Below are 21328 nucleotides of genomic sequence, written 5' to 3'. Positions count from 1 at the left end.
GATCAGGCTTTGCTGTAAAAGAGCTCTGGGTCGAACAGCCCAGTGACTGTCGCTGTCAAGATTCACACAAGACCAAAATGTCAGTGTAGTTTTATTACAGGACAGCTGAAAGAGCTTTGCAGATTTAGCCCCACATTGCTGGAATCAAATCCTGGAGTTAATATACAAGTCTCATTGTCAAACATCCTACTTTCTGACATGTCACTCCCATTCCTAGAGTTACCTTCGCAGATTGTTCAAACCTCAGTTTTTTTGGCTCGTGCTGATGATTTTCCACCATTCCCTCACTCTCCATTTCAAGTTCATTTGCTTCAGCTCTTAGTAGCCCTAATGTGTGTACAGACAGCTCTTTTCCAGACCTTCATGGGTTTAAAAAAAAATAATTTTCTCTCCCACTCCCTTTACCTTTCTAATCTCTCTATTTCTAGTTTACTATATATTCTTTCTATTTGTACTGATCATCCTAGCTGCAAACACTAAATGCTTCTTTTCTTAGTTTCAAATTTGATAGAATTCCCTATTCCTTAATTGAACCCCAGGCTTCGACAGATTCCCTTTCTCCATCACTGGAATTTCATGATTTATATCCTTTCCACCTCCTGTTTAAATATTTCCAAATGCTGATCAACAATTCCAGTTACCAATTTTTCTTCTTTTCAATCTGGGCAAGGTCCCTTTTACATTATTACACATTGCATTTTTCAGTCAAGTATCCTTGTACTCAACTTTTCTTTTTCTTTCTGTAATCCACTGAACCTAATTATATTGTGCTCAATGCTTCTCAAATGTTCCCCTACTTTTAGGTCACCCCTCTTCCTCCTCCCCTGATAACCCAGAGCCAGGTCGAGTGATGCTTCTTCCCTTATCGGAGTAGCAGCCTACGGATTAAGAAATAATTCCTGAACACACTATCCACTTTCTCACCACATTTTTCCTATTTCTGTCTATTTTTTGGATGATTAAAATCTCCTACAATTATAAATCTGTTATTATACATCTGCAATTTGTTGACAAATTTCATCTGCAATTTGCATGCACAAATTAAATGTTTTATGGGCCTTTTTAATACAATAATGTTGAACTATTATTTGTGCTCCTACCTTTAATCATTTTATCTTCTTTTCTGTGGAACATTATATCGACAGCAGCAGCCGTAATCACAAGGCCTGCAACCACCCAGAAAATTACCAGCCACACGTTGACCTTAGGGAAGAACTCATCTATAAAAGGTAAAAAAAACAGAATCAGTGTCTGATTTGCGGTGCCCAATACTGTACAACAAACATTGGGTTCTTGTTCCAGTGTTATTAATAGTCTTCACCAATCCTCAGCAGTAATCTCAGGTGCTGACTCTCATCCAAATTCTATGATAAATAACATTAGTGCTAACAACAAGAACTTAGATTAATATAGTGTCTTTAATAAGAGATAAACTATATTAATGTAAGTTCTTGTTAATGTAAGTGGTGTGAGGACAAACAGATACCAAGTGAAAGGAGGAGAGATTAGGAGAGGTGACCAAAAGCTTGGTCATGGATGTGGGTTTCAAGAAAGGTCTTAAAAGGAGATGGAGGTGGAAGGGTTTACAGAGGGAATTCCAGAAAATGGGACCTAGGTGGCTGAAGGCACAGCAGCCAATGATGGGTCAAAAGGAAACACACAAGAGGCCAAACTTTACAGACTACAAGACTGGTATTAACCCTAAAACTGCAGAAACAAACTTAAAGGTATAAATACATGAACTAAGTGGACTGAACAGACTCCTACACAATAGAACAATTATATCACTGGAGAATCCAGCAATGCTTGCATACCCATTGAAGGATCATTTTCATTATGAGAACTTCATATCAGAAGTGATATGAATTCTCCAATAGCTCTCAAACAACCCACTCTGTAACATGCACTCTGTTTTCATGCAGGAAAACAAGGAACACAATTTGCAGGAAGGACGAGCTACAAGACAAGGGACAGCAAATATTCACCCATTAACTCAACAGTGGAGGAGGCAATTGAGATACTGGGATCTAACTCAGCTACAGCAATAGGGGAAGGAGACATGGGAGGTCCTTGTCCCACAGTTGGTGTGTGCAAAACAAGTACTAATGTTCAGATATCCTAGAACAAGTTCAGTTTTTAGATGCTCTTACTCTGAGAAGAACCTTACATTAGAACAGTGAGGAAGCAGTGGTTGGCAGGAAACTCACTGCATTTCTCTGTCTTTTTCTCTCTACGGACTTGGAAGCAGGGAAGAAGCAGAGAGAGAAAGTAAACCAATATCAGGACCCTTAACAGGAAGGAGAGTGAGCAGAAATTCATCCACACCATTATTCGCCCTCTTACCAGCCTAGATAGTCACTTGTGGGGATACTGATAGTTCAGAAGAGGAGTGGACATTGAATGCTGCACGACACACAAGACAGAGGAAGAGATACTGGAAGTGGAGAAGGATTTTCTTGGCAGACGCTAAGGAAATATCAGCCATTGGCTGAACAGCATTTGGGCAATGATCTCAGTGGTCCTGTCATGAAAAGAAGGATGCTAGCAGAGCATCAAACTCATACGAAGGCACTGCAAAGCCCCTCCGAAAATGTGTAGCAACAGGCAGGGCTGGCAGCACAGTCCAAGGCCCTCTTTTGCAGCAACATCAGAGAGAGTTTCTCAACAATTCAGGGCAGCTTTGAGTGAGTGGCAGCTGCAGGAAGCCGACCGTGTCCCACAGAACAGAGATCTGGAGTCAAGATATTACCTCCAATGTGCAGGTGATGATTGGTAATGACAGGCCTGGGATGGCAGAATGATGAGAATGGAGAGAGCAGTAAATCCTGGATATCCAAGATCTCCAGGGCACCGTTTTGGTGGGTTTGCAAGATATTCAGGATACTTTCAGGGATTAAGGAATGTTAGTTACCCCATAAAGTCCATTTTCCTGCAGACCGACGGCAACCAATATCCTGCTCCCAAGCCCAGCGGGAGAGCAGGCGATGGATTGTACCCTCCTTCAGGACAGCTCCAGAGTGTTCTCTGCTCAGGACTGAGCAGCCCTGAGACAAGGTCCAACACCATCGCAAGAGAGTTGGGGGGAAAAAATTCGATAGGATCTATTATTGGGCACAGGTAGCGTGATCCGCTGTTAACCCGCGCCCAGTGGCCCCTGCACAGGCAGGACGAGAACTTCATCCTGCCTCAGCCTGCAAGCTGCGTTCAGATCTTGCCTTGCACGTGGATTCAATGCAATCTGCACCTTCCACCAGCAGGGGGAGCCCCAACCTTTAAAGGGAGGATGTTTCTTAAAGGTAGCCGGTACCTGTTATTTGCTAAAAATAACAGTCTGCTGTCTGAACGGAGATCAGACATTGCAAACAGAAAACACAGATGCAGGTCCTGTCCCTACGTTTACACACTGATGAGTTATGTTAAAACATTGAATGAAGGTTCCGCACTACTAAATCCCACATCCTCCAATCTGCCGATCTGAGTTTGTACCAGGCCTGCGAGAGTATGTGCACCAAGGTTCTCTGATGATGCACTAGAGGTGGACAGAAGGAGGGACATCCTATATCCACATGGAGAGTGGGGGGAGAAAAGAGGCCCTCCAGACATATGCCCAAAAGGCAGTGGGAGGCAGTAGGGGATGAAGTCAATGCCAGGCGCACAGCACCACGAACATGGATGCAGTGCAGGAAGAAGTTCAATGCTTTGACACGAGTGGTCAAGGTGAGTGAGGTCAACTGTTAAGTGGGTGTCTCCTACCAACTGCACCATGCACAACACCCCCATCACCCACATACCAACAAACTCTTTCCATCAGTACTCAATTCTTCCAATCAGATACTTCCTCTCACCCTTACAAATTACCACTGTTTCAAGCCACCCACCCACAACTGACAAGCCACATACACTGGCAGCTATTGAACCATGACAGGCACATCACCCAGACACACATTCCGCTTTCTTGCAGGAGAAGGTGGCGCATATCAGGAGGCAGCAAGTGGCAGTGGCATTTAGACCCTCGAGCCTATTCCGCCATTCAATGAGATCATGGCGGACCTGTGACCTAACTCCATATCCCTTATTACCCTTGATTCACAGAAATCTATCAATCTCAGATTGAGAATTCACAATTGAGCTAGCATCAACTGCCGTTGGCAGAATAGCGTTCCAAACTTCTCCCACCCTTTGCGTGTAGAAGCGTTTCCGAAATTGACTCCTGCACGTCCTGGCTCTAAATGTTAGGCTATGTCCCCTCGTCCTAGTATTCAAGTATAAGAGACCTCCAAAAATTACAAATGTCTGGGCAGCCAGAAGCAATAATCCAGCCACGAACCTGTAAATCCTTCATGGACCCTTTAAATAGCACTGGTGAAGGTCTTCCAGGCACTCTAGATATGTTTAGATGGTCGGGGTTAAGACTGTGCATTTTGAGACTTATCACTTTGAATCAGCGTTGCATACTGATTGTATCCATTTTTTCCTTACTTTGCATGCAGCCAGCATTTGGTATTTGCGCATTTGGTATTTGCGCATGTGCTAACTCCTATTCCAAGATGGCGTCCGGCACATGCCAGGCTGGAAATGTGCGTGCACAGGCAAGATGCCATCTTGGCACCTCAAAAGGCCACTTAGCGCCGAAACAACGGGTGCAACATGGCCCAATTTAGTGCCCTTCGTCACACAGAGCAACCATCGACATCCCAGACTCCAGGCTGCAAGTTGCACTTAGAATTGTTAGAATAGGACGGAGAAAAATCTAAAGTCACAGGGAAGTGCATATTGATGAGTCCAATTAACTTCCCAGTTTTCAGGGGTGAAATTCGACTTAGGCGGGGACGCGAAACGGACGGTTATCGCACCTGCTGCCCATTATACGACCCATCCAATGTTCAGTTCTATTGACTGTAATGGAATTGAATATCGGGTGAGACATATAATTGGCGGCAGATGTGATACCGCCCGTTTTACATCACTGCCTAAGTCCAATTTCATCCCCATAAAGTTCAATAATCCTTTTACAATTGTTGTCAAAGGAATATTTTTCTGTTCTAAATATATATTCTGTCCGACACGGACACAATGGGCCGAATGGCCTCCTTCTGTGCCCTAACTATCTACGATTCTATGATAAGCTGCACTGGAACTGAAAAAGATGTTTATGGACTGCGGCCCTCATGGGAATTCTGCTATTAATCGTGGATGGAACTTTCTGAAGGGCTGTACATAGAATCTCTTAAAATTCATTCTCAGGATATGGGCATCACTGGCAAGGCCGGAATTTATTGCCCATCCCTAGTTGCCCTTGAGAAGGTGATGGTGGGCCGTCTTCTTGAACCGCTGCCATCTGCGCGGTGAAGGTTCTCCCACAATGCTGGTAGGCAGGGAGTTCCAGGACTTTGACCCAGCGACAATGAAAGAACAACGATATATTTCCAAATCAGGATGGTATGTGACTTTGAGGGGAATGTGGAGCTGGTGGTGTTCTCATGCACTTGCTGCCCTTGTCCTTCAGATGGTGGAGCTGCAGGTTTGGGAGGTGCTGCCAAAGAACCTTTGCCGAGTTGCTGCAGTGCACCGTGTGGATAGAACATGTTGCAGCCACGGTACGCCGATGGTGAAGGAAGTGGATGTTGAAGTTGGTGGATGGGGTACTGAACAAGTGGGCTGCTTTGTCCCCTGGATGGTGTTGAGCTTCTTGAGTCTTGCTGCAGCTGTATCCATCCAGGCAAATGGACAGTATTACATCACTACTCCTGACTTGTGCCTTGTAGGTGATGGAGAGGCTTGGGAGAGTCAGGAGGTGAGTCACTCGTCGCAGAATACCCAGCCTCCGATCTGCTCTAACAGCCACAGCATTTATGTGACTGATCCAGTTGAGTTTCTGGTCAATGGTGATCCCCCAAGATGTTGATGGTGGGGGACTCGTAAAGGTAATAGCATTGAAGGTCATGGGGAGGTGGTTAAACTCTCTCTGTTGGAGATGGTCATTGCCTGGCACTTATGTGGTGCAAATGTTACTTGCTATTTATCAGCCCAAGCCTGGATATTGTCCAGATCATGTTGTATGTGAAATGGACTGCTTCATTGTCTGAAGAATTGCAAATTGATCTGAACACTGTGCAATCATCATCAGCAAACAGTCCCACTTATGACCTTATGATGGAGAGAAAATTATTGATGAAGCAGCTGAAGGTGGTTGGGCCTAAGACGCTGCCCTGAGGAACTCCTGTCGCAATGTCCTGGGGCTGAGATGATTGATGTCCAACAACCACTACCATCATCCTTTGTGCCAGGTATGAGTCCAGCTACAGGAGAGCTTTCCCCCGATCACCAGTGGATTGTTTTATTTGGGCTTCTTGGTGCCACACTTGGTCGAATGCTGCCTTGATGTCAAGGGCAGTCATTCTCACCTCACCTCTCAAATTCAGTTCTTTGTCCAAGGCTGTAATGAGGTCTGGAGCCAAGTGGTTCTTGCAGAACCCAAACTGAGCATCAGTGAGCAGGCTATCGGTGAGTAAGTGCCGCTTGATAGCACTGTTGACGACAGCTGAGGGCGGTAGGTGGTAATCATTAGGAGGTTTCCTTGCCCGTGTTTGACCTGAAGCCATGAGACATGTTGTCAATGTTGAAGACTCTCAAGGCCACTCACATCCGACTGTACACCACTGTGCCCACATCTCTGGTGGGTCTGTCCTGCTGGTGGGATAGGACATACCAAGGGATAGTGATGGAGGAGTCTGGGATGTTGGCGGATAGGTATGATACTGTGAGTACGACTGTGTCAGGCTGTTGCTTAACTGATCTCTGGTTCAGCTCTCCCAACTTTGACACAAGTCCCCAGATGTTAAGTGAGGAGGACTTTGCAGGGTCGATTGGGCTGGGCGTGCCTACGTCATGTCCTAATTCAATGCCTAGGTCACAGCCGAGAGGTCCGTCCGGTTTTATTCTCGTTTTCCTTTCTAACGGTTTCACACAATGGAGTGACTTTCTAGGACACTTCAGAGGGCAATTAAATGTCAGCCACGTTGGTGTAGGACTGAAATCACATATACAGCAAACCGGGTAAGTATGACAAGTCTTCTTCTCTAAAAGGACATTCATGAACCAGGTGGGTTTTTCTGACAATCCGACAGCTTCACCGTCACTTTTACTGGTACCTGCTTTTAATTTCCAGATTATTTTTTTAAAACTGAAATCAACTTTTACCATGAAATGAAAAGGTGCATTACCAACATACTCCTGACCACAGCATGGACACATAGCAAAAAACAAATATTGGTCCCACCAACTGGGAGTGTGGTGCTTCAGCAGAGGTATCTTCAACCTGGTGGAAGGTGTAAGCAGGATATCAACCCCGCCAGCCACCTTGATGTTCTCGATGTACAAGTCCAACGTTGTCTACCAGGCTTCGTCATCAACAACTGCTTAATCCAAGTCCTCGGGCTTTGGCAAAGAGCCATGTCATCTGTGAAGCCGATTCTCCTACTTGCTGAGTAGGTTGGTAGAGGCCACAGGCCTCAGGCCTCCCTCCATGCAACCATTTCCTCCTTTTTACCACAAATCCACTTCACAACTTAGTCATGCCTCTTGCAATGAGCCAAAAAGCAGCCCTCCTGCTAAATGCTTTGGAGTTGTGAACATTGAATGAGAAGAGTCTGGACACATGACAAATACCAGGGTCCACAAACTATCACAGGACCCTGTTCTACCATCAGAATGTGTGTGTGGCAGGGTGGAACTTTAGACTGACGCTATGATACGCCCGAGTCCATCCCAAATCCCAGGGTTGGGGTCATTTACATGTGGGCAAGGTGAGCTCAGAAAACCATTTCAAAACATTAGTAGGGCATGTGCCCCATGGGGGACGAAGAACTTCCAAACAGTCCCTTGCTGCTGCCGTAAGGGTTTTCATTCTAGCTGGTGGTTATCTGTGATCATGCACTGGGGTTGTGAGGTAGAACTGGCTGGATTGCCGATGGGTTTTGTCATCTTGCCAGTCCCATCTTTTTCTGGTGAGGGGGGAGGGGGGAGCTGGGGCTGGTGGTAGAAACGCAGGACCCTACTTCTGGTGAAATTTAATATCAGAAAAAACTCTGCCCCTCACCCTGTTTCCACTACTGCTGCACCCCAACCCCAGACAAAGGAATTTCAGGGTTACAGACTTTGCTATCATTCCAGAATGAGAAAGACTGAAGTGCTCTTTGCCCCTTCTCACACTGGTCCTGCAGTACTATGTCCAGGTTAAAGCTGGCATTCACCTGGATCCCAGGTGCTGATATGAATTGACATTTGGGGCAGATGTCATTTGAATCTTACAATAATACTCAGATCCTTTCTTCAGTCATGCAAAACCATAATACCCAGAGTTCTTGCTCCTAATCTCTATCCAGTGAATACTGTTGGAATATGGACATGTGAACATCGGGTGAGGACACGTCAGGCTCATCTCCAGTGCCCCAGATAGTCCACTAGCCTGCCAACACTAGGTTCAATATGAAAAACTGCCCCTTGGGCACAGTACCAGAGGAGAACCAGTGCTCGTGGAACCACACCCAGTCTGAGTTAGTGTCTTCAGGAGAGGAGAAATTTGGATAGGAAGCTTTTTTTTAAAAAATGATTTATAAGCTCTCACCTACCTGATATCTGGAGATGGGCCTCTCGTTTTTTGTTCAATAACCAGTTTAGCATGAAACATGAAAACCTGTTTACAGAATCACTCGTGACATCAATATGACTCTGGACAGAAATAAGGCCTCTGGAGTCCTTTATGAATTCTGTCTCAGACTGTGCCGTCACATCTTGTCCATTCCCATCCTCCCACCGTATCCCTGGCTCAGGATACCATCCATCCGATTTACACACAACACGAACTCCTTGTTTGTTGTTTTCCTCCAGGTGAATCCAAGGCCGGTGTCCAAAACCTGCAATTAGGATTTAATCAGTAATCAAAACTTTTACTCTTTTATATTGTTAAATGTCTAGTTGAACAATCCATAATAATTTGAGTCAGTGAAACGTGAATATAGAACTACCTATTCCTCCATTGACTAACCTAAGTATTAAAATCGGTGGGGATAATTTTAACTTGCCGATGGTGTAAACCAGGCAATATCGATTTCATAGAATCATAGAATGGTTACAGCACAGAAGGAGGCTGTTCGGCCCATAGAGTTCATGCCGGCTCTATGCAAGAGCAATCCAGCTAGTCTCACTCCCCCGCCATAGAATCATTGTGGATTGTTGGCTGCTATTTGGCTATTATCCTTTCTATTGACTCCAATGCCTGACAATCCCTCTTTATTGAAGCCCTGTCTCTTTCTAATCTCACTCCTTGCTGGGCTTTCACCCGGCTCTCTGACCTTCCCTCTTCTAATGCTTATCCATCTGTCCTCAGCAAACACTACATTGCCCTTTGTGTCCATCTCAGTGAGTTTCAGCGTGACATGATGCTGAACTCTTTTGCCACCTTCACCTCTGTGCCTTCTTTTTCAGTGTGGAGGTGCCTGTCTCCATGAATCTGAATCTGACCTCTTTTCTTGTCTCCAGCATTCTCAATCGTCCTGGACTCCTTCACTTTGCCTTCTCTTAATCTCTTCATCAACAATTGCTGCTGTGATATCAGCAGTCTCAGTTTCTTTAATTTACTTCCCTCTTCACTTGCAGCTTTCTGTTACATTCCAGATACCAGACACACCAACAAAGAGAGCAGTGTTTTTGTATGGCCGAAGGATCTCTGACAGGCTGACACTGAACATCAATTATCTGACACTGACTCCAATCTCTCTACGGACCATAACCCCATGACCAAACACCAATCATAATCTCCCCGATAGTTAACAAACTCATCTCTTCCAGAGATCTCCCACCGTGCTTCCAATCTTATTGACATCGCTGCAGGAGTTCCTCAGGGCAGCGTCCTAGGTCCAACTATCTTCAGCTGCTTCATCAATGACCTTCACTCCATTAGGTCAGAAGTGGGGCTGTTCTCTGATGATTGCGGTGTTCAGTTCCATTTGCAGTTCCTCAGATAGTGAAGCAGTACGTGCCCACATGCAGCAAGGCCTGGACAACATCCAGGCTTGGGCTGATGTGTGGCACAAATTTTACTTTCCACTCGAGTGCCAGGCAATGACCACCTCCCCATGACATTCAATGGTATTACTATCGCCAAATCCCCCACCATCAACATCCTGGGTTCACCATTGATCAGAAACTCAGCCACATAAATGCCATGGCTACTACAGCAGCTCACAGGCTGTGGCGACTGGCTCACCTCCTGACTCCCCAAAGTCTCTCTTACAAGGCACCAGTCAAGAGTGTGATAGAATACTCTCCACTTGCCTGGATGAGTGCAGCTGCAACACTCATGAAGCTCGACACCATCCAGGACAAAGCAGTCCACTTGATTGGCAACCCATCCATCACCTTATGCATCCATTCCATCCACCACCAACGTACTGTGGCTGCAGTGTATACAATCTACAGAATGCATTGTAGCAACTTGCCAAGGCTTCTTCAACAGCACCTGTAGTGCATCCTGTCGCTAGTACACACTGCAGCCACGGTTCGCTGGTGGTGGAGGGGGTGGATGTTTAGGCTAGTGGATGGAGTGCCGATCAAGCAGACTGCTTTGTCCTGGATGGTTCTGAGCTTCGAGTGTTGTTGGAGCTGTACTCATCCAGGCAAGTGGAGAGTATTTCATCACACTCCTGACCTGTGCCTTGTAGGTGAAGAGGATCTGGGGAGTCACGAGGTGACCCCCAGGATATTGACGGTGGGGGACTCGGTGACGGTAATATCATTGAAAGTCAGGGGGAGATAGTTGGGCTCTCTTGTTGGAGACGGTCATTGCCAGGCAATTGTATGGTGTGAATATTACTTGCTACTTATCAGCCCAAGCCTGGGTGTTGTCCAGATCTTGCTGTATGTGGGCATGAACTGCTTCATTACCTGAACAATTGCAAATGGAGCTGAACATAGTTCATCATCAGCAACCAGCCGCACTTCTGACATTATGATGGAGGAATGGCCTGGGACACTGCCCCGAGGAACTCCTGCAGCAATGTCCTGGGGCTGAGATGATTGGCCTCCAACAACCACATCCATCTTTCTCTGTGCCAGGTATGACTCCAACCACAGGAGAGTTTCGCCCCTTATCTCCATTGACTTCAGTTTTACCAAGGTTGCTTGGTGCCAAACTCAGTTGAAACCCGCCTTATGTCAAGGGTAGTCACTCTCGCCTCACCTGTGGAATTCATGTTGACGACTCCTTCCATCAGGTTGCTGATGATTGGAAGTGGGCTGGTAGAGTGGTAATTGGCCGGGTTGGATTTGTTTTTCTCTTTGTGGACAGGATATACCTGGGCAATGTTCCACACTGTCGATTGTCCATAATCAATTACCGATAGGAAACTGGCATTGTGGGCCACACATTGGCCAGGACATTGCTCTGGCACAGAAGTCTCCCTATGTCACGGACGCTTACTTTTTATTGGGTGTAAGTCAGGTGGAAGTACTGGGATTTCTGGCACCAACTCTTAGAAGTTGGCACCAGTAAATTGTGGACACACAAAGCCCCTTCCCCCTTTCCATTGGAATTTTGCATTGTCTAGAAAAAGAGGCAGAGATGCCTCAGAAGTGCCCTATCAGGCCCATGAATTTCAAGCCCATCATATTCAAAACACGAACTGTACAACTGAATTACATTAATGGAGTGATTGGCAACAGTGTGGTTAATACTGGATTTCGGTCGACCTGATAACCGTACCCTTCTGTGCAAGCACCGGGCCATCTGATGAAGTCTCTCTCTGCACATGCACAAAAGGTTCGATACCACTGGTGACATCATGCCTGTTCATGGGGTCGCGCGCCGTGCCCGAACTCGGGGGGGGGCGTCAGCGCCGTGTGTTGCATGATCTGTGGGGTGTGTTAACTCTCCATTGTCTTTACTCTGAAGGATTATGCCGACAGTGCCACTATACTTGGTATCTCTGCATAGTCGAGCAGAGTTTGAAGTCTGCACTGCCTGCCTATCACTGACTGGATCAAATTCCAGGCAGAATGCTGGGCGAGTGGTGTCTAATTACACCTCCCACTTCCCTGCACTGTCTGTTTACCTGTACAATCGTGGACACGACATTGCCCATAAACACATCCTTATATTAATTGAAGAGCGGCATAGATTTACAGTCTGTGCTAAAGATAGCAGTTTGAATTATTAGCAAAAATGTTGAATTTTGCAGTAAATTCTTTGTGCTTTTCATTTTCCAGTAACATGGAGCTTGCTAATTCTCATTCATGATTTAAATAATACTGAAACTTGAATATTGTGCTTCATACCCATGAACCATTGGTAGTTTGAAACTAGAAAGACTAACCTCCAACTTTCAGATTCATCACTGCTTCCTCATGGTATGTTTTGGAACCAATGTAACACGTGTAGCTCCCTTCATCTGATGCTCTTATCATCTTCAGTTTGAGAGAGGCATTTCCACGGGGAAACTCATCTTTAAAAAGTTCTGTCCTCCCTTGATAAGCTTTGTCCTGCACATCAGGTCGATCCCGTCCACCGGTGGATAAATGTACTGGCAAAGCAAAGTCCGATTTAAACCATCGAACCTCCAGGTTATCCAGAGATATATCTGGTACCAGTTGGCACTCTAATACAACATCTTCACCTGCAGTGACTACGATGAGATCGAATGGCAAAAGGACACGGAATCTCTCTGGTAAAATATAACATTTCAAACAATGTCAGCACTCATATTGTACATAAGAAATAGGAGCAGGAGGAGGCCATCGGGTCCCTCGAGCCTGTTCTGCCATTCAGTAAGACCGTGGCTGATCTTCAACCTCAACTCCACTTTCCTGCCCGATCCCCATATCACTTGATTCCCCCAGAGTCCAAAAATCTATCTATCTCAGCCTTGAATATACTCAGCGACTCACAGCCCTCTGGGGTAGAGAATTCCAAAGATTCACAACTGAGTGAAGAAATTCCTCCTCATCTCAGTCTTGAATGGCCAACCCCTTATCCTGAGACTATGCTCCCTAGTTCTAGATTCTCCAGCCAGAGGAAACAACCTCTCAGTGTCTACCCTGTCAAGCCCCCTCAGAATCTTATGTTTCAATGAGATCACCTCACATTCTTCTAAACTCCAGAGAGTATAGACCCATTCTACTCAATCTCTCCTCATAGGACAACCCTTTCATCTCAGGACTGGAGAATTTTAGCTATAAGGAAAGATTGGATAGGCTGGGGTTGTTTTCTTTGCAACAGACAAGGCTCTGGGGTGATTTAATAGAGGTGTATAAAATTATGTAGGGTCTAGATAGAGTGGATAGGAAGGACTTATTTTCCTTAGCAGCGAGGTCAATAACCAGGGGGCATAGATTTGAAGTAATTGGTAAAAGGATTACAGGGGAGCTGAGGAAACATTTTTTCACCCAGAGAGTGGCGGGGGTCTGGACTCACCACCTGAAAGGGTGGTAGAGGCAGAAACCATCATCACAGTTAAAAGATACTTGGATATGCACTTGAAGTGCGATAACCTACAAGGCCACGGACCAAGCGCTGGAAAGTGGGATTAGGCTGGGAAGTTCTATTTTGACCGGCGCAGACACGATGAGCCGAACGGCCTCCTGCTGTGCCGGAAATTTTCTATGTTTCTACGAATCAATCTAGTGAATCTTCATTGCACCACCTCTAAGGCAAGTATATCCTTCCTTTGATAAGGAGACCAAAACTGTACACAGTACTCCAGGTGTGGCCTCACCAAAGCCCTGTATAAATGTAGCAAGATTTCCTTACTCTTGTACTCCAACCCCCTCGCAATAAAGGCCAACTTGTCATTTGCCTTCCTGATTCCTTGCTGTACCTGCATGTTAACTTTCTGTGTTTCGTGTACAAGGACACCCAAGTCTCTCTGAACACCAACATTTAACAGTTGCTCACCATTTAAAAAATATTCTTGTTTTTCTATTCTTCCTACCCAAGTGAATAACCTCACATTTCCCCACATTATACTCCATCTGCCACCTTCTTGCCCATTCACTTAATCTGTCTATATCCCTAATATGTTACCCCCAACCCCATGAGCCCTAATCTTGTCTAACAATCTTTAATGTGGCACATTATCGAATGCCTTTTGAAAATCCAAATATACGACATCCACTGGTTCCCCTTTATCTACCCTGCTAGTTACATCCTCAAAACACTAATCAATTTGTCAAACACGATTTCCCTTTCATAAAATCATGTTGATTCTGCCTAATCATATTATGATTTTCCAAGTGCCCTGTTACTACTTCCTTAAGAATGGATTCCAGCATTTTCCTGATGACTGATGTCAGGCTTACTGGCCTGTAGTTCCCAGTTTTCCCTCTCCCTCCTTTCTTCAATAGCGGGGTTACATTTGCTACCTTCCAATCCACTGGGACCGTTCTAGAATCTAGGGATTTTGGAAGATCACTACCAATGCATCCACGATCTCTGCAGACACCTCTTTTAGAACTCTAGAATGAAGGCCATCAGGTCCTGGGGATTTATTGGCTTTTAGTCCCATTAGTTTCTCTAGTAGTTTTTCTCTACTGATATTAATTACTTTAAGTTCCTCACTCTCATTAGCCCCTTGGTTCCCCACTATTTCTGGTATGCTTTTTGTGTCTTCTACTGTGAAGACAGATACAAAATATTTGTTTAAAGTCTCTGCCATTTCGTTATTCCCCAATATAATTTCTCCTGTCTCCGCCTCTAAGGGACCAACGTTTACTTTTGCTGCTCTCTTCCTTTTTACATACTTGTAAAAGCTCTTACAATCTGTTTTTATATTTCTTACTAGTTTACTCTCATTCTATTTTCTCCCTTTTTATCCAGCTTTTTGGTCATCCTTTGCTGGTTTCTAACTCTCCCAATCCTCAGGTTTACTACTCTTCTTGGCAATGTTATAGTCCTTTCCTTTTAATCTAATACATAGTTAGCCACGGATGAATCACTTTTCCCATGGAGTTTTTATTTCTCAATCGAATGTATATTCATTGAGAATATTGAAATATTTCTTTAAACGTTTGCCATTGCTTATCTATCGTCATATCTTTTAATCTAATTTCCCAATCTACCTTAGCCAACTCGCCTCTCATACCTATGTAATTGGCTTTGTTTAAGTTTAAGACTGTAGTTTTGGACTTAAATATGTCACTCTCAAACTCCATGTGAAATTCGATCATATTATGATCACTCTTCCCCAGAGGATCCCTTACTGTGAGATTACTAATTAACCCTGTCTTATTACACAATACAAGATCTAAAATAGCCTGTTCCCTGGTTGGTTCCATGACGTATTGTTCTAGGAAACTGTCTCGAATGCATTCCATGAACTCGTCCTCCAGACTACCTTTGCCAATTTGATTTGCCCAGTCCATATGAAGATTAAAGTCCCCTTGATTATTGCACTACCTTTGTTACAAGCTCCTATTATTTCTTGATTAATACTCTGTCCAAAGGTGTAGCTACTGTTAGAGGGCCTATAAACTACTCCCCCACCAGTGTTTTCTGCCCCTTGTTATTTCCACCTATACTGATTCTACTTCCTGATCTTCTGAGCCAAGATCCTTTCTCACCACTGTCCTCATGTCATCCTTTATCATCAGGGCTACACCCCCTCCTTTTCCATTCTCCCTGTCTTTTCTAAACGTCAAGTACCCTGGGATATTTAGTTCCCAACCTTGGTCACCTTGCAACCATATCTCTGTAATGGCTATTAGATCAAACCCATTTATCTCTATTTGTGCTACTAATTCGACTATCTTGTTACGAATGCTTCGTGCATTCAGGTAAAGAGCCTTTAATTTTAACTTCTTACCATTATTCCCTGCTTTGACCTTATTCACTGATGCACTATTACCATTAAACTCTGTCCCTTCCTGACACACTCTGCTTTTCCTTACCCAAATCGCTATACTGCTCTGTTGCCTTGACTTTTCTCTTTAGATTTCTATATTTTCCCCTAACCTGATCCCTTTCCCCCCTTTTTTTTTTAGTTCAAAGCCCTATCTACAGCCCTAATTATCCAGTTCACTAGGATACTGGTCCCAGCCCACCATCTACAAGGCACAAGTCAGGAGTGTGATGGAATACTCTCCACTTGGCTGGATAAGTACAGCTCCAACAACACTCAAGAAGCTCGTCACCATTCAGGACAAAGCAGCCAGCTTGATTGGCATCCCATCCACCACCCTAAACATTCACTCCCTTCATCACCAGTGCACCATATCAGCAGTGTGTACCATCCACAGGATGCACTGCAGCAACTCGCCAAGGCTTCTTCGACAGCACCTCCCAAACCCGCGACCTCTACCACCTAGAAGGACAAGGGCAGCAGGCACATGGGAACAACACCACCTGCATGTTCCCCTCCAAGTCACACACCATCCTGACTTGGAAATATATGGCCGTTGGGTCAAAATCCTGGAACTCCCAACCTAACAGCACTGTGGGAGAACCTTCACCACATGGACTGCAGCAGTTCAAGAAGGCGGCTCATCACCACCTTCTCAAGGGCAATTAGGGATGGGCAATAAGTGCTGGCCTTGCCAGTGACCCCCACATCCCATGAACGAATAAAAAAAAAATCCTGGTGGTTTCAGGGAGCATGAAACTGCTGAATGATTTGCACCAGGGGAATGGGGCAGCCACGATTTTCCCATAGCCTAACACAACAACCCTACTCCAGCAATTTCTGGGTAACTCAGTCAGTGTTTACACATCTACATAACATGGAAGAAATTCCAAGTGGTGACACAGGCTGTGAAGCGATTCCTGATTCCCAGGTGCAAGAAGCAGAATATTCAGCTCCATTACTGGTATTCCGAGCAGGCTGTTTGAATGAGGCATTCAGCTGACTTGTTTCCAGATTAATAGTGTTCCTCAGTTCAGCTCCTAATTCTGAACAAAGAACTTCTCTGAATACACTTCAATTTTTTAAACCCGATAATAAGCTGATGTTTGCTACATTCGAGCCCCACTTCAGTACTTGAGCAAACAATAAAAGCTGACACTTCAGCGCAGTACTGTGTGAGTGTTGTATTATTGGAGGTACTGCCTTTTCAATCAGACATTAAACCGAAGCCCCGTCTGCCTGTTCTGGTGGGTGTAAAAGATCCCTTGGCACTATTTGAAGAAGAGTAGGGAATTCTCCCAGTGTCCTGGCCAACATTCCTCCCTCAAGCAACACCAAGAACAGATTATCTGGTCATTTAATTCATTTGCTGTTTGTGTGACCTTACTGTGTACAAATCGGCTCCCACATTTGCTGACATTGTTGGATTTGTTCTCTCTGGAAAAAGAGGATAAATTGAGTCATTTAACTGAAGTGTTTGAGATTCTGAAGGGAATTTTCAAACTGGTCCTGATAAAGTCTTCAGTATGATGAAAGATTCAAATACACAGGACAGAAATGGGGAATTAGGAGTACAAGGAAAGGCAGGTGGAACTTTTTTCACCCTTGGAGTAACAGAGCTGTGGCAATAATGAGAAGAAAGAAAAATTACAAATGATGGAAATCTAAAACAGAAAATGCTGGAAATACACAACAGGTCCATCAACCTCTAAAGAGAAAGGACAAGTTCGGAATGTGTGTGTGTACACCCTTTGTCATGGCCTTCCCTGGTAACTTACTCCACATAGAGTTGTGGAATAAGCTGCTAGTGAATGCCATTGAAGCATAATGGGTTCAGGAGACATTTCTGTGGAGAGAACAGATTGAGGGATGCATAGGAAGAGGGGTAGGTGGGTTTTATCCATGAAAATGGCCCTTGTTTGGGCCGAATGGCCTTTTCCGTGCTATAATTTAGCTAAACTGGTAAAGATACACTTGTTTCAAAACAAGGCGTCAGTAAGATTTAAATTAACGATTCCATTGCTTACCCAACATTACAGTATGAAGACCAAGTAGGAACACAATACTGAAGCATCTTCCTTTCATCTTTGTAAAGAACTGATTGAAGTTTTTCACCTGAAAAGAGAATTCTGTGTTATATTTCTTAGAGACAGAACTACAGCACTGAAATGTAACCCATTTAAAATAAGTCAGTTAACACTTCTCGTAAAATAATGGAGAGTGGAATTTCAGACAAACACATTAAATCATTTGTACGACAATATCCCACAGTATAATTTCAGGGCCGACATTTGTTGCTCGTGTCTTGTCCATGTTCTTGAATAAGTTTGTTTTTTCAAAATTTTCTAATTAATAAGTTATACAGTTTATAAACTTCCCTTTTGTTTCAGTAAAGTGGGAACATTCCTCAGTAAGATGATTCTCACAAATACTGTAGAGAAACACTGATCAGGAAAGAGATCCAGGAGTATTAGAATGGTCAGAGTTGTGAAATCATCACGATTGTGTTAAGCTGCAGTAAAACGTCAAGATACAGGATATCATTTGCACAAGAGGTTATTCTGTTCCTATATAAGATATTGGTGCAACCCCATTTGGAATGCAGTGCAGCCTGATAATCTAATTATAAGAAGGACATTATTGCCCTTCAGAAGGTACAGAGAGGAACAACTAAAATGATTCCAAGCATCAGGAATTTACACTGTGAGGAAAGGTTGAAGAAGTTAGAATTGTTTCCTTTAGAAATGGGGAGACTTCGAGATGATGTAATTTCATTTTTCAGGATTAAGGAGGAAATTGATAAAACTCATCCAGTTAACTTGCTCACTATAGTGAAAGGTTCAAATACTGAGGGGCAGAGGTTAAGAATTAGAAAGTTGGGAGTACAAAATAAAGTCACTCTGAACCAATTCATTCAAAGGTTAAGAGAATTGTGAAATAAGGGTACGGTGATGTAATGGTTATGATATTGGACTAGTAATCTAGAGGCTTGGACTAATAATCCAGAGAATGAGAGTTTAAATCCCACCACAGCAGTTCAAGAATTTGAATTCAGTTTTTTTTAAATGTGGAAATCAAAAGCTGGTATCAGGAAAAGTGAACATGAAGCTGTCGGATTATTGTAAAAATCTAACTGATTCACTAATGTGAAGGAATCCCGCTGTCCTTACCCGGTCAGGCTGATATGCAGCTCCAATGCCACAGCGATGTGGTTGACTCTTAACTGCCCTTAAACTGCCCGAGCAAGACACACCGTTGTGGCAATTAGGGAGGGGCCAGGCAGCACAGTCCAAGAGTGCATCAATTTTAAAAATGGCAAATTAAAGTGGACTATAAATGGGATCAAGAGATAAGGAGAAGTTCTAAAGAGAAGAAATTGAATATGTTGAAATGGTGGTGATGATCTTTGAGAAAAGTCTGGGCTTGTTGCTTCTAGTGTACTTTTCCTTGTTATTCTATGTCAGCACTCTCAATGGTATAAAATCCCTTCATTTCTCCCTGTTCCTCACTTTCCCCCCGAAAGGATTTGTCAGGCATTTGGATAGGGTTTTTGGCCACATGTACTGTTGGAGACATTTATGCAATGCCCCATTTATTCATCCCCTATTCCCGCAGGTTCACGTGAGTCAAGTCCTCCCCTTCTCCCTCCATAATGCACCTCATTCCCCATCACCCCTTCACTTGTCTCAGTAATATAGCAAAATGTTAATGAGAGGGAGGCTCAGGAATGCCATTACAAGCTGCTGCTGCTGTCCCCTGCCTCTCTTAGTCTCAGACTGGTCTAATATCACTGCAGTGAGAACAGATGCTCAAAACAGTCAACACTAAACCCACTCCCACAATGGCCCAATAAGTTTATCCAGCGATCATACAGACCAGAACAGTCCAAAGTTTGATCCCTGGCCGGTAACATGTTGATTAATCTTAGCCAGGACAGGGACCAAAGTAGTACAATTGGCCTCACTGCCACTAGATTAGGAGAAAAATCAGCCAAGGCTACCATTCCTGATCACTATTCTAGAACTGCACAGGCTGGAGACAAGATCGAGCTCGGCTGTGATGCCTGTATGGCCAAATAGCCTGTCATTCACAGTCAAGGGCTACACATAATTAACCGCTACTTGGGCAAGATACTGGAGGGTGACCGGCACCAACACAACCATTTCAAGGAAAGGGAGAAAATAAAACCCTGATTGTTCTTTTCGGAATAAAGAGTAGAGATCACGACAAGAAAACAGAACCACGTGTTCCAAAAATGTACCTTCATCTTAAAAACATGATGGTAGCAAAGTTCCACATTCCCACCAGTCTGATTAAAGGGGTTTCTCCTGAATTCCTTATTGGATTTATTAGTAACTATCGTATATTGATGGCCCCGAGTTTTGGACATCTCCCCCTCGCTGCCCCCAAGTGGAAACATCTTCTCTTTGTCCACCCTATCCAACCCTTTCATAATTTTACACATCTCTATCAGGTCACCTCTCAGTCTTCTCTTTTCCAGAGAAAAGAGCCCCAGCCGATAACAAAAATACTGACCATGGGACAAGAAACAATTACATCTGATCAATACTGGATCAAACAAGTGATAATGAAAGTGGGAGAAGTTGGTGGAAGAACAGGATTTCTCAAACAAGTTCTGCCCTGTCACCTAATTCAGTTTCTACACAGCCTATACCTGCCCATTGTAAACAATTTTACAACACCAAGTTATAGTCCAGCAATTTTATTTTAAATTCACAAGCTTTCGGAGATTTTCTCCTTCCTCAGGCAAATGTTTCAAGATCTCCTTGAAGCCTACGCATTTATACATATTGAACAATAATACATGGTGTTTACAGACCAAATAATACATGGTGTTTACTACCAAAATATACCTGCCCAGTGATGGGGCGTTGCAGCCCATTGAACAGAAAATCTCACTTCCTTCTGGACTCAATCCAATCTAAAGCCACGCAGCCCAGCGGACCAGGGAATTCCCGCACATGATAGTTTGAAAATCACCGCTGTAAACATATAAATCCCAGTATCCGGTCAGGAAGACCAGAGGAGACAACGATTCCCATCCCACCGACCCCTGCAGAAGCCCCCGCCCCTTCCCATTACCCTGAAAGGGGCGGCTGCCGCCTGCGCCCCCGGGTCAGGGAATGAACTGAAGCTTCTCCCCCGGACCCGCTCTCAGGGTCTGGAGGGTGGGACTGGGCTGCGGGTTTCACGCTCACTGATTCCCGGTGATAAATCCGAAAGTGAACCCTTTGGCCCAATGATTCTCAGCCAACTCCCCGGGCGGTGAAATATTCCCGAGCCCACTAACCTGTTCCACACTTTGAGCAGCCGGTTTCCTTCTCACCGGGACCCTCCTCACCCAGAACTTCCTGCCCGCACCTTGTCCCCGCTCATCTTCGGTGAGTTTGTAACATGGGCACAGGAACAGATTGTAA

The 21328-nt window shown here is 44.5% G+C and overlaps 1 protein-coding gene across 3 annotated transcripts in view; it reads right to left on the bottom strand.

The window, feature by feature from the left end:
- The window catches only part of LOC137305098 (butyrophilin subfamily 1 member A1-like), a 39489-nt gene extending 18208 nt beyond the window's left edge, over positions 1–21281 (bottom strand). Inside the window, exons 1-6 of one of the 3 annotated variants that reach the window (XM_067973879.1) lie at positions 21202–21281; positions 17918–18005; positions 17278–17327; positions 12372–12719; positions 8631–8915; positions 1101–1220 (exon numbers count right to left, since the gene is read on the bottom strand). In XM_067973879.1, coding sequence (XP_067829980.1) covers positions 1101–1220; positions 8631–8915; positions 12372–12719; positions 17278–17327; positions 17918–17964 — 850 coding nt within the window. In that variant the 5' untranslated portion in view covers positions 17965–18005; positions 21202–21281. The remainder of the gene's footprint in view (positions 1–1100; positions 1221–8630; positions 8916–12371; positions 12720–17277; positions 17328–17917; positions 18006–21201) is intronic. The other 2 variants (XM_067973880.1, XM_067973881.1) reach the window with 2 other exon arrangements.
- Positions 21282–21328: the final 47 nt, after the last annotated feature.

This window comes from Heptranchias perlo, chromosome 39 (assembly GCF_035084215.1).
Source record: "Heptranchias perlo isolate sHepPer1 chromosome 39, sHepPer1.hap1, whole genome shotgun sequence".
Lineage (NCBI taxonomy): Eukaryota > Metazoa > Chordata > Chondrichthyes > Hexanchiformes > Hexanchidae > Heptranchias > Heptranchias perlo.
Note: the sequence above shows the minus strand (reverse complement) of the source record. Positions and strands in the feature narration are given on the sequence as shown.